General features: G+C 40.1%; 1 protein-coding gene across 2 annotated transcripts in view; it reads right to left on the bottom strand.

Moving 5' to 3' along the window:
• ILRUN (inflammation and lipid regulator with UBA-like and NBR1-like domains) overlaps positions 1-14,278 on the bottom strand; it is a 95,210-nt gene extending 80,932 nt beyond the window's left edge. Inside the window, exon 1 of one of the 2 annotated variants that reach the window (XM_041751724.1) lies at positions 13,914-14,278. In XM_041751724.1, coding sequence (XP_041607658.1) covers positions 13,914-14,071 — 158 coding nt within the window. In that variant the 5' untranslated portion in view covers positions 14,072-14,278. The remainder of the gene's footprint in view (positions 1-13,913) is intronic. The other variant, XM_041751713.1, reaches the window with a different exon arrangement.
• Between the last annotated feature and the right edge of the window lie 272 nt (positions 14,279-14,550).

The following is a 14,550-nucleotide window of genomic DNA, read 5'->3' as shown; positions in this document are numbered from 1 at the left end:
CTGCTCCCTCTGCCTCTCCCCCTGCTTCTGCATGCTGTCAGATAAATAAAATCTTTAAACTATATATCTCTCTCACGTACAAATATCTACATATGCATACTTGTGAACACAAACTGACAGCTGAGTAGTATTGTCAAGTGGCTTTATTTCTTTATTGTCTTCCTTCAACATTTCTCAATTTGTTGGTTTTCTATATTCAGTATTACTACTTTTGTAGTCAGGGGGGAAAAATTCCACTTTCCAAAAAGCATACTTCGTTACCAAAAAAAAAAAAAAAAAAAAAAGGACAGGGCAGCCCGGGTGGCTCAGCAGTTTAGTGCCGCCTTCAGCCCAGGGTGTGATCCTGGAGACCCGGATCAGGTCCCACATCCAGCTCCCTGCAGGGAGCCTGCTTCTCTCTCAGCCTGTGTCTATGCCTCTCTCTCTCTCTCTCTCTCTCTCTCTCTCTCTGTCTCTCATGAATAAATAAAATCTTTTTTTAAAAAATGGACAAAGGCCATGTTCAGCCAATTCATAAAAAAATACAATGGATATTTAGGACATAAAAGTACTCATCAGAAATAACAAAATACAAATTAAAACAAGTCTCTTTTTTTTAAATCTACCAAGCTGAAAAAAATTTTTAATTGTAATATTCTGCATTGATGAGGTATTATTACTCACACAGTAGTGGTGGAAATACAAATTAGCCTGACCTTTATGAGATAGAGAATTTGGCAATTAAATATTAAGAGCACTAAAAGCCATGTTTATCTTTAGCCCGGCAACCTAATTCTAGGAAAAAATTCTAAGGAAATAATTAAGAATGCCAAGCAAAGACTTACCTACAAGGATATTCAATACTGAGTTTACAGTGACAAAAAATTAAAAACCCTGATATCCAATGAAAAAGGATTATTAAATTATTTTATATCCATGTAACAGAATACTATGAAGCTTTTAAAAGTATAGAATCGTATTTATTAAAAACGAAGAACAGCCATAAGAGATTTTAAGTGAAAGCAGATTACAAATAGTGTGTGTAGCAGATGAAGAGTATCCACCAAAATTCTCATCTACTCAGAACCTCAGAAAGTGGTCTTATTTGGAAAGAGTCTGCAGTTTAGAAGAGATCAGGTTAGGCTGGGCCCAAAATCCAACTGCCTAGTGTCCTTCTAGGGAGGGAGAAATCTGGAGACACATACACAAGGAAGAAGGCCACGTGACTACTGAGGCAGAGATCAGAGTGAAAACAGCTACAAACCTAGAGACCCCAAGAAATGTCATCAGAAGCTAAAAGATAAGGGAGATTCTTCTCTAAAACCTTAGAGGGAGCACAGCCATACTGATGCCCTGACTTCAACTTCTAGCCTCCCCAGAACTGTAAGAACATAACTTTTTGTTTTAAGCTACCCTATTTGTGATAATTTGTTATGGCAGCCCTAGCAACGTCCCTAGTGTATAAAACAGCAATCGGGTGCACACTGCTCCCAAACTGCTTAAATCTGAATCATATTTCTACCACTATTATCCATGTAACTTTAGGCAAATTATTTAACCTTACTGAATCTCTTTTCCTTTTCTGTAAAATGAGGATAATGTTACTTACTTCCTAAAATTATTGTGAACATTAAATTATAGAGTAAACAATCACTTGGAAAGGTATCTGGAATATAGCAAATATTCCACTTTTGTAAAACATACAGGTACACACACATACTATAGTATGAGAAAAAAAGAGATGAAAAGGTTAAAATTATTTATCTCTGGCTCCTGTGAGTATAGCTTATTTCTGCTCCCTTTTTGCTGACTGGCACTTTCTAGCTTATCTGCAATGATTTATGTAACAATAAAACTTTATATCATAATAAAATAGTTATTTTTTAATTTAAAATTTTTAAAGGCAGTTGGTTTCCAGTTGTAGTTATATGCAAAACCCACCCTGCAGCCAGTGATCTCCATTTTCCCAAACCCTATTATCAAAGTATTACAAAAAATTAAAAAGTAAAATTTACTATATAAAAGAAATGCGGGGGTGCCAGGGTGGCTCACTCCATTAAGTGTCTGCCTTTGGCTCAGATCATGATCCCAAGGTGTGGGGATCAAGCCCCATATTAGGCTCCCTGCTGAGCAGGGAGTCTGCCTCTCCCTCTCCCTCTGCTTGTGCCCCATTGAAAGAGGAAAGGAAAGGGAAAGAAAAGGGAAAGGGGAAGGGAGGGGAGGGGAGGGGAGGGGAGGGGAGGGGAGAAAAGAAGCCAAAGCAAAGGAAAGGAAAGCTAACCAGAAAGCACTTTAGAAAGCACACTGTGTATCATTCAATCTAGTAGTAGGCTGTTGCTCCATAATAGGCTGTGAATCACTGACCTCAAGCACAATAATTCAAGTGTGAACCTTTGGAAACACTTCACAGAGCCGAGGCTCAAACATAAGAAAACACCACTGTTCATTTTTTAAAGTGAGTCTTTTAAAATCCAGTACATAGTAATTTCAGTGGGCCTGAGTTCCATATTTGGAATAAATTGTTCCCTCCCAAGACATATATTAACTTTGGCAAATCATTAGAAAACCACTCACAAAATCAATTACGCTTACAAGTAAAAAATGTATTAGTTTCATCTGCACAAGGCGACTTAATAATAGGAGCTAAACCTCTTCTGTGAGTTTCAGTCTTGTGTTTTAGGTTCCTAAAAAGTATAACTCATAAAATGTGTTCCCTGACAATCTCTCATAAGCAAATTCAGATGAACTCACTAGTTAACACATTTTGTTCTTAACGTAGCAAAAGAACTTCTTAATAATTTTATGTAATTACTGGATGAGAGGCTGTTGCTCAATACAGTGAAGAAATTCTACCGTACTTGAAGAGATCAAATCTACCACTGCACTTTTAGAAAAGTATGTATCTATTTGATCATCCCATCCAAGTATCATGACAACTAATTCAGTTCAAGGGCTGTGGTATCCATTATACTGGATAGGAAGAACAATTATTCAAATTGCAATACCACTGCTGTTAAAATACATATATGCACACACACTAAGTATATATGTGTATATATATGCATGCAAAATTCTAAAGGCATAGAAATTTTCTAAAAGGTACAGAAAAAAACAGACAGTAGAGGCTATATGTGGAAAGGAAAGGGGACTTCTGCTTCTCACTTTTAGCCCAGAGTTTGCAAATTAGTGGCCCAAGGACCACATCCTACCTATAGATGTGCTTTATTTGGCCCATACAGTGTTTTAAAAATATTTGAATTAGTTGCCAACATTTGAAAATCAGGAGATTTTCCATAAAACTCTGATTTACTGGCTTCTCTTGAAAAAATGGAAAAATCTAAGAACACTAGGACCCCATTCCATCCTGGTAATATGTGAATTAAGGGAAGTAACCTTCTTAAAAAAGACAAGTACTTTCTAGCGCTTGTTTCTTTCAAACACTTCAACTGTTCACATTCTCCTCCTGACATCTATAGACATTTTAGTTTGCAACCCCTGTGAAGGCCTTTCTAAACTACTTGAACTTACTATGTGCTTATATTACTTTTTAAATTTTTTCCTCAATGAAATACAGAAAAACTTGAGAGACCCCACAAAATATTTTTCTCCATTCACATCTAAATAAATGTTACCTAATATTCAGTTCAAGGAAATATGCCTGAAAAGGTAGGTATATAAGGTGGGCCAATATCTAGAGGGCTCAAATTGCTTCCAGAAACAATATTCTTGCTGTTTAATTTTAATTTCTTTCACGTCATGTTTGGAATATATACTGGCAACATTTAAATCTTATGGCAAATGAAATCTACAAAGAAAAAAAAGCCTTAAAAAGAGCCTAGATTATAGAACTTTTTTCTTCAAGATTTCTATAAAAACGAAGTATTTACTCCATTTACCTAAACAGCTTACTTCAAATATTTACTGAGCACCAAATATATACCATTCATGGCAGCAAATGTTCTGGGAGAACCAAAAACTATTAGGATGTATTTTCCTCTCCTGCGTAGGTATCATATATGATCAATGATATTAAAAAGGCAAGAGCGGAGTTTAGAGAAGACAGCACTAACTACAGTGACTAGTGTCCCAATTTCAAAAAAAAAAAAAAAGGATCTCATGAGGCATAATAAAAGGAAAGAACATTCTAGGTAGAAGAAAAAGGTTAAAATTGGGAAAACAAAAGTAGGTGTGGAAAATGAGCAACAAATCAGTTTGAATGGAACAGAGAGAAAGAAGATATCCAGAGTAAAGATATACCAGAAAGGTTTTCTTTGGGGGCACCTGGCTGGCTCAGTTAGTTGTCTGTCTTTGGCTTATGTCATAATCTCAGGGTTCTCAGGCTGCCTGCTCAGTTGAGAGTCTGCTTCTCCTGCTTCTCCTGCTCCTAGTGCCCCCCCTCAACTTATGCATGTGCACACTCCCTCTGCCTCAAATAAATAAATAAAATCTTAAAAAAGAAAAAAAAAAAAAAAAGATACGCCAGAAAGGTAGAGATAGATAAACCAGGACCAATCTTTGGAAGGCCCTGAATGTCAAGCTAAAGCTCTGTTCTTTTTCTAGTATTCAACAAGGGCATTGTTAAAGGTTTTTAAGAAGAAAAAAATGCACCAAAATAAAGCTGTGATTTAAAAGATTAATCTGGGTGGGTGGAGGGACAGGGTAACTGAGTGACAGGCATTAAGGAAGGCATGTGATGTGATGAGCACTGGGTATATGTTGGCAAATTGAATTTAAATTAAAAAAAAAAAAAAAAGGGACACCTGGATGGCTTAGCAGCTGAGCGTCTGCCTTTGACTCCGGTCGTGATCCCAGAGTCCTGGGATCGAGTCCGACATTGGGCTTCCAGCATGGAGCCTGCTTCTCCCTCTGCCTGTCTCTGCCTCTTTTTCTCTCTCTCATGAATAAATAAATAAAAATCTTATTAAAAAAAGAAAGATAGATTTATCTGGTAGTGGTGTGTCCATAAAATGGATTAGAAGGAAGAGTGCCAGGTGTAGAAAGCCAATTTGGAGAGTGTTCCTGTTAAGGTTGTGGCAAGGGGAATGGAAAAAAAGAGTTGGGAAGTGCACTGTAGAGTGGAAACGAATGGGGTTTGGCAAATGATTTGAGGTCTCCAGGAACAAGAGGGCACTGGATAGAATTCAGTTCAAGCCTAATGTCTGGAAGACCAACGGAGCTATTAACAGAAAAGGGAAAAATCAGAATGAAAAGCTGGCTAGTAGGATGGGGAAAAGGATAGATTGACTTTTTAAAAACACATTTAGTTTTGCCAACAATATAACATCCATAACACATTCCACCATCAGAAAACCTTGCACCCTTTTCTGGCCCAATTTTTAGGTTTAGCCAAAGAGAGGATATTTCCTATACAAGTAAAGGATATATTTAATACAGAGTCAATGAGAAACCAGTCACAGAGCATATTAAGCTAAATTAAAATTAAAATTAAGCTACAGGGCAGCCCGGGTGGCTCAGCAGTTTAGCGCCACCTTCAGCCTGGGGCATGATCCTGGAGTCCCGGGATCAAACTCTCCCTGCAAGGAGCCTGCTTCTCCCTCTGCCTGTGTCTCTGCCTCTCTCTCTCTCTCTGTGAATAAATCTTTTATAAAAACAAAACAAAATTAAGCTACAATAGGATTAAGTTGGACTCCTACCTTACTTTCTATACAAAAATTAACTCAAGGGATCCCTGGGAGGCACAGCGGTTTGGCGCCTGCCTTTGGCCCAGGGCGCGATCCTGGAGACGCAGGATCGAATCCCACATCAGGCTCCTGGTGCATGGAGCCTGCTTCTCCCTCTGCCTATGTCTCTGCCTCCCTCTCTCTCTCTCTCTCTCTCTCTGTGACTATCATAAATAAATAAAAATTTTTAAAAAATTAACTCAAAATAGGTCAGTCATCTAAATATAAAACGTGAAATCTTAAAACTCTAAGAAAAAACATAGAGATAAATCTTCATGACCTTGGGATTAGCAATAGATTATTAGATCCAATGCAAAAAGCACAAGCAACAACAAAAAAATTAGATAAACAGGATGGCATCCAAAATAAAAACATGTGCATTGAAGGATGTTATCAAGAAAAATGAAAAGACAACCTATAAAATAGGAGACAATACATGCAAATCACATATCTGATAAGGGTCTAGTATACAGAACATATAAAGAACTCTTACAACTGAACAAAAAAGACAATCCAAATTAAAAAAAAAAAAAAAGCAAAAGGACTTGAAAAAAACACTTCTCAAAAAAAAAAAAAAAGAAAAAAACACTTCTCCAAGGAAGTATACAAATGGCTAAAAAACATACTAAAAGGCATTCAGTATCATTAGTAATCAGAGCAATAGAAATAAAAATTGCAATGAGGTTCCACTTCATACTCAGATGAATAGCTATAATTTAATAAAGGATAATAGTGGTTGGTAAGGTTATGGAGAAACTGGGACAGACCTTTGTTCATTGCTGGCGGATATAAAATAATTCAATTGCTATGGAAAATACTTCGATGGTTCCTCAAAAAGTTAAACATAGAATTACCGTTAAGACCCAGCAATTCAATTCCTAAGTATTTAACCAAAAGAAGTAAAAACAGGGACTCAAATATGTGTACATGCATTTTCATACAGCACTATTCACAATAGCCAGAAGTTGGAAGTGGCTTGAACATCCATCAACAGATGAATGGATAAATTGTGGTATCAGCATACATTGAAATATTATTTAGCCACAAAAAGTAATGAAATATTGATACATGCTATACAATATGGATGAACCTTGGAAGACATTAGACACAAAAGGACTAATATTGTATGGCTCCCTTCATATGAAATATCCAGAATAGGTACACATCCACAGATAAAGACTTCAGATTGATGGTTGTCAAGGCAAAGGAAGAAAATGGTGACCCGGGTGATTGCCAGAGCTTGGGTTTCCAGGGAATGAGGAGCAACTGCTTTGACAGGTGTAGGGTTTCCTTTTGGGGTGTTGAAAATGTTTTGGCTACAAAGAAGTGGTAGCTACCACATTGTGAGTGTGGTAAATGCCACTGAATTGTTCACTTTGTCATGGTTTGATTTCATGTTATGTCAATTTCATCTCAATTTTTAAAAAATCAACAATATTCCAAACAAAAAATAAAAATAAATCCATGTCTTGTCATTCTTGAGTCCATTAACCAACGACATTCTACCCAAGCCAAGCTCCTAGATGGCTCTGCTCCACTTGCTCCTTCCTGGTTTCACTCAGGAAATAGCTTTTACCTACAATATACTGCTTTTCCATCAATTCAAATCCACTAATTATTTCAAAACTTCTAAGAACACAACTTGCCTATGGCAGCCATTCAATCATTGTGAATCACTGGTTTTTGTTTTTGTTTTTGTTTTTGTTTTTATGATAGTCACAGAGAGAGGGAGAGAGGGGCAGAGACACAGGCAGAGGGAGAAGCAGGCTCCATGCACGGGAGCCCGATGTGGGACTCCATCCTGGGTCTCCAGGATCGCGCCCTGGGCCAAAGGCAGGCGCCAAACCGCTGGTTCTATTTGATTCAGTCCATTCCTACCTGTCTGAAATTTTATACAGCTAATTCGGTATTGATATATGAATGTTTCTGCATTATCCTGAAATTTTTCTCTGATCATTTCAGACATGTTCTTTTCCTACTAGAGCACAAATTATAATAGTTGCTGTCTTCTGCTTTTTGTATTACACTGTCTGCTAAGGATCTATCCAAAATAGATTCATTTAAATACTATCTGGTTGATAGTTTTTGCTGTTATGTGCTACACAAATTTTGTGTGGAAGGAGTGGGAAGATAAGATATGGTAAAGAAACCACTTCCACCCACCCTAGCTATAATGGAGATTAGTTTTGACTTCATCTTTGATCAGGAATACAAGTCCCACAGCAATACTGTTTGTAAAGACTTCCTGTAGGGCAACAATGTACGTTTTACTGTGCTCCTTTTAAAACTAAAATGAATCTAAATGCTCTATTTGTAAACTTGTTTATATCCTACCCAGAGTTCTACTTTGTACGTGTCACTCAAAAAAGGTAAGAACAAAGTAGAAGAGAAGAACTCCAAAGCAAGAATTCCCAATCTTCTTGAAAATGTCATAGAGTGTAGGACACTGGGGTGGCTCAGTCTGTTGAGAATCTGACTCGATTTCGGCTCAGGTCATGATCTCAGATCAGGGTCATGGTCTTAGGGTTGTGAGACCTAGTGAGTGGGGCTTGTGCTCAGCAGGGAATCTGCTTGAGATTCTCTCTCTCTCTCTCTCCTTTTCCCTCTGCCCCTCTCCCACTTTAAATAAATAAATATTTTTTAAAAAGGTCACAGAATGTTATGCAATCCTTCCCTACCCTCCTCCTAAAATTGCTGCTTGGCACAAATTACTTTCAAGAAACCCAGTATTAATATCATGGTTTATCTGTTATAAAGGGACTTTTCCTAGACTCATGCATATAAACCAGAGAATGGATGAGAAACTCATTTACCATGCAGGTGACTGAGAAATGGATTTAGATCAGGCAGGAGAGGTACTGTGAAATAAGAGGTACAACTGATTTTCATGTCTAGATTCTGATTTTGCTTCACTGTGTCAGTTATACCTTTATTTTATCCAGTCAGGTGCCTCTGACAATGTTGACAAAGTCAACAGGACAAGACTGTATAAAAACATTTTCCTCCAAGTTACTTTTCTAGAAAACATCTGTTCCATCCATGATGGGCACATGTAATTGTTCCAAAAAATACAAAATACTTCCTGAAGATACCTGCAGGTAACCTAGGATGTTGCCACACCACAACTGCAAAGCACTAGCCAAATGAACAGTCAATACAGGCTATATGCTAGTCAAAATTATTGTATTTATATCTGTAACTCCTAAGTTAATGTCCTCTAAAAACCTAGAAGTATTAAAAAATAAAATAAAATCTAGGGGATCTGGTTAGCTCAGTTAGTAGAGCATGCAACTCTCAATCCCGAGGTCTTGAGTTCAAGCTCCAAGATGCGCATGGAGCCTACTTTAATAAAAAATAAAAATAGGGATCCCTGGGTGGCGCAGCGGTTTGGCGCCTGCCTTTGGCCCAGGGAGCGATCCTGGAGACCCGGGATCGAATCCCACGTCGGGAGCCTGCTTCTCCCTCTGCCTGTGTCTCTGCCCCTCTCTCTCTCTCTGTGTGACTATCATAAATAAATAAAATTTAAAAAAAAATAAATAAATAAATAAAAAATAAATAAAAATAAATAAAATCTAAAAGTGTTATTTGCCTCTTGTCTCAAATGCTAAAGAACTCACTTTAAAAACACGAGACAAAAGATTTTGAAGGCCAGAAGTGAATTTAAAATCTTATGTAACATTAAACTGTACACTTAAAATAAAATGGCTTACGTTAAATTTTTATGCTGGTTTCCCCTTAAAACAAAAAATGTATTAGACTACATTAAAGGATGAGAAACCACTAAATTGAATGTGCTTAAATTATAAAAGGTTAAAAAGCTTTAGTGATTTGAATTAACAGAAACTTTCTGACCTCTTAAGGAAGATGTTTATTAGATATTCTCCATCTCCAAGGAGGGTATAAGCAATGAAAAAGTCTAAATTGTAGTAAGAGAGATTTAGTTTTGACAAAATTCTAACTAGAAAAGTAATTAAACACGATAATAAGGTATCATGCAAATCTCTGCCCTCAGGGATGTAAGAATAAGCAATCTTGGAAGTATTATACTCAATTCTTCAGGAAAAACTGAAATGAACTAGAGGATCTCTTAAGCCAGCTTCCAGTTTTAGAATTCCAGATTCTATACTCAAAGCCTAGTAGTCTCTCTGCAAGACATTATACCTACAGAAAGTTTGTTTTTTTGTTTTTTTTTTTTCCTACAGGAAGTTATACTAATCTATAAGCCATTCCAGTTGGCTTCAGATATTGGGTCTTTTCACACCATTTATTCATTTTATGTACTCACTTAGGAACTGAAAATTGACTACTTTTTTTAAGAGGCAGTTCTATCAATTCTCCAGCAGCATGGCTGCCAACTCAGGTTTATCACTACAAAAAAAATGCTTACATTGAAACATACTTGGTTCCAAACTAAACAAATAAATATATCTACATGCTGCACAAGGAACAACTAGAAAAAAAAAATTCTAGGGTAGATAATTTACAAAGCCAAAACATTCAATTTAGTTCAACAGCTTCTTAAAAAGTTGTTTGTTACTGAAAACAAAAAATACTTACTTTTGAAAACAGAAGCATAGTCTTTCCAACTTGAGTTTCATTTTAGAAAACTTATGGCCTACATTTTTAAATAATTTTTAACTTACCATATTATTTTCTAACAGTTATCAAACAACTAAATGATGGTTATTTATTAAAATGCACAGCAGGCACTTACGAAGTCACAGTAAAGTTAATCATCTCAAATTCAACAGGTTAATCACAACAATTTGAGAGAGATTTTGCTAACCTGTATTAGGATTATCTCAACAGTTTACAAAATTGGATATTAAACGATACTTAAAAATAATAAGTATCTAGATTATATATTTCTTTTTAAGATTTTATTTATTTATTCATGAGAGAAGCAGAGAGAAAGGCAGAGACATAGGCAGAGGAAGTATCCCAGGACCCCAGTATCACCCCCTGAACCAAAGGCAGAGGCTCAACCACTGAGCCACCTAGTTGCCCCTAGACTATGTATTTCTTTTTTTTTTTTTTTTTTTTTTTTTTAATTTTTATTTATTTATGATAGTCACAGAGAAACAGAGAGAGAGGCAGAGACACAGGCAGAGGGAGAAGCAGGCTCCATGCACCGGGAGCCTGACGTGGGATTCGATCCCGGGTCTCCAGGATCGCGCCCTGGGCCAAAGGCAGGCGCCAAACCGCTGCGCCACCCAGGGATCCCTAGACTATGTATTTCTTAACACACAAATGTTTTGACCAAGTACACATGTACAATTTCATTTATTTTAACCTAGATCTTATTAATTATAATGAGTATTTGTTTAAAACAAAAATCTAAGAAGACAAATTTAGCCAGGTCAAAATAGCAATCAAAATACAATACTGCAGCTAACTACTTTCATTAGAAAGAAAAGAATACCAAGCCTCCTTTCAGTTCAGAAATAGTTTTTCATTTTATAATCAAAGACAAAGAATATGACTTCTACAGCCAAAAAATAAGGTAATGTAGCTTAAAGCTGAGTTATCACTTAATTGCCTGGATTTCTAAGAAGCTACTAACTTCTAACTACTTTAAAACCTGAACCCAGGGATCCCTGGGTGGCGCAGCGGTTTGGCGCCTGCCTTTGGCCCAGGGCGCGATCCTGAGGACCCGGGATCGAGTCCCACGTCGGGCTCCCGATACATGGAGCCTGCTTCTCCCTCTGCCTGTGTCTCTGCCCCCCCCCTCTCTCTCTCTCTCTCTCTCTGTGACTATCATAAATAAATAAAAATTTAAAAAAAAATTTTTTTTTAAATAATAATAAATAAAACCTGAACCCATCTTTTAATGACTCATTGCTTTGTTCAGAAGTGTATCGCACCTTGTTTCCCTCCCCCCTTTTTTTAAGATTTTATTTATTTATTAATGAGAGAGAGAGAGAGAGAGAGGCATAGACATAGGCAGAGGGAGAAACAGGCTCCATGCAGGAAGCCCGCTGTGGGACCCAATCACAGAACTCCAGCATCACACCCTGAGCCAAAGGCAGCCGCTCAGCAACTGAGCCACCCAGGCGTCCCTATTACACCTTGTTTCTTACAGATGTCATCTCATTAGAATACATGGTGTCTTTGACCTTAATAATTTTTTATTTAAAAATCCAAGTAATAAAAAAATAAAAAATAAAAAATAAAAATCCAAGTAAAATTTTTATAAGGCAACTATAATTTTTAAGTTATTTTTTTTCTTATCCACACTGGGCCTCATCTTTCACAACACCTAAAAACAAACAATCTTAGATGTTAAACACACACACCTCAAACATATAAAATTCATTACACTGGTTCTGTAGCCATAATAATTATACTAATAAATACTGACTCTAAAGAACTAAAAACTTATAAGGGCAGGGTTTAAGTGGTACGACTCAAAAAGCAGTGGGGAGAAATAATGATCCTCCCCTACCAAACTGGTAGCAACAATATGCCATTTCCTATGCTAAACTAGTGTAAACAAGGAAGGAAAAGAGCTGGAGGTACAGAAGTAGGTAGGCAAGAGAACCCTCGTCAAGATACAGCTTTACTTCCAAATTTCACTAGTGTAATACTTGTTCTCAATGTTTTCAATAACCTCTACCACCGACTATTTAAACACCATAGGTTGGTGTTCAGAAAACTACTAGAAGCTCTAGTCCCTCTCGTAGATAATCCCAGACATAAAAGATAGAAGTGGGGATCAGAAATGCTTCTTCAATTATAAAGACTTTCCCCTGCATTCAATGCCTCAAAAAGTTTTCTAAAATCTAAAAAATTCCACCCTTGCTACAACAATCAAGTTTAAAGGCAAAATAACAAGACCTACCAATGATGCAACAATGAAAAAAAATTCACACATCACTTTTGGTGTGACCACAGCTACAAGTAAGATGAGCGTCATTCCAGAAAGGACTAGAAGAAGAATGAGATAAAGAGGAGGCTTACAGCCTCTTTTTTTTTTTTTTTTCTGGCATTGCCTGAGGCATTCAGTGGACATGGAATAAAGGGAAAGCTGGTAGTATAAGTGATGCCAAGAGAAACAAGATTCCACAAGTCAGGGGACTGAATGCCCAAACAGAGAGCAAAGGGCACTCATCCCATGGCTTTCTGGCCAAAGAAAAATGAGTTGTTTCACCTGAAATCCTTTCAAAGTAAGTCTAATGGTCCCTACTTCATCACTCACCCTAAGTGAACTCCACAACCCCTTCTCCTAGAACAAGGAGAAGCCCTGCTTATCAAAATAGCAAGTGCTACATTCAAAGCCAAGAAACACTCCTTTAGTCTAAGTGCCATGGTCTTCTGCCTTAATTCTACAAGGAGACACCAAGCCAAAAAATTGGTTCCCAGCCTAAGCCAAGCTCTCCATTTTCCCAAACATCCCAAATAACTCCGCTTTATTTCAGATAAGCCCCTCCCCACTCTGACATCCCGGGGTCCAGGGCTCCAGTGCCCGCAGAAAGTCCCCTCGTCCAAGATGATCTCCCTTCCTTCACCGTTCCTAAGGCTTTCCCGGACCCAGCCCCAGGTCCAGCACTCCTGGTCTTCCGTTAGTACTTGTACTCGCATATCCCACTCCTCCCTGGCACCACTCTTCAGGAGAGTCCTCTCTCTTACCGTACTCACTTGTCCTCCCCCATAACATTGTTTTCCTGTTTCCCTATCATTCCTCGAATGGAGAAACCCAAACAAACACGCACACGCACGCACACACACACAGTATGTGTTCTCAGCTCCCAACTCCCAAGTCTCTCCCGTGCCCCAGGTTCTTCCATCAACACCGAATTATCTCCCGGAGTTCCCCCTTATCCCGGTCTTCCTCGACCCTAACTCCATACTCCCAGCTTCTTTCCCACTCCCCAAATTCATATTTCCTATTCTGTTTACCAACACCGCAGCCCTCTGGCGCTCACGTCTACTCCTGTGCCTCCATACTCAAGTCTCTCCCGACGTTCCTCGGCCCCTAATTCTCCGCAGAACCTCAGGAGCCCCTCCCCAATCTCCCCTCCGCCCCTCCTGCACCCGGTGGCGCCCCACTCCCCTCGTACGTCCTCTCCAGCCTTGCTCAGCCCCCCCTCCTCCCCAGTCCCCGGGGCACCCCACACGCCGTCCACGCCCTGGGAGGGGGGTGCCCCTCAGTGCCCGCCCGGCCCGCCCTACGGCCGAGCTCGCGTGTCCCTTCCCTTCCCTTCCCTTCCCTTCCCCGCGGGCCCCAGTGCTGGCGCGGCGGGGCCGGCTCACCAGTTGGTCATGTCCAGGAAGAAGGCGCAGCCGGCCGGGTTGAGCTGGAAGCCGAGGAGCCGCTGGAACTCGGAGATGAGCACGTCCTTGTCGGTGGTGCCCAAGCAGCTGAACTTCTGCATCAGCTCGGGGTCCAGGTCCACGTCCATGCCCTCCATGGCTGGGGCCGGACACCCGCTTCCCCGCCTCCTCACAACCTAGCCGCCGCCGCCGCCGCCGCCGCGCCGCGCCGCCGGGCCCGGGGACAGGGAGGGGGCCCGCTGCTAGCAGGCGCCGCGACCCCGCTCCTTTGAGGTAGGCCCCGGGCCTCTCACCGCCTCATAGGGATAAACTCACTCAGCCACTCACTCACACTCTCGCTCCCCCCCCTCCCACCCCCCCCAGCGCCGCCGCCTCCGCCGCCGCCGCCTCTCGCTTCTCCGCCGCCTCCGCCTCCTCCCGCGCCGCGCCCACTGCGCAGGCGCCGCCCGCCTTGCCCCGCCCCTTCCTCTCCGGGGGCCCCGCCCCTCGGTGGCGTCACAACCCCGTGACGTCCCCCGCGTGACCTCACCGCGGTGGAGCGAGGGAGCGGGGAGTGGGAAGGAGGAGAGGGACCGCCCCGCGGCTGGGGGTGACTCCTGGCCTGACCTTCTGCTCG

The sequence above is a fragment of the Vulpes lagopus genome, chromosome 1, assembly GCF_018345385.1.
Source record: "Vulpes lagopus strain Blue_001 chromosome 1, ASM1834538v1, whole genome shotgun sequence".
Taxonomy (NCBI): Eukaryota; Metazoa; Chordata; class Mammalia; order Carnivora; family Canidae; genus Vulpes; species Vulpes lagopus.
Note: the sequence above shows the minus strand (reverse complement) of the source record. Positions and strands in the feature narration are given on the sequence as shown.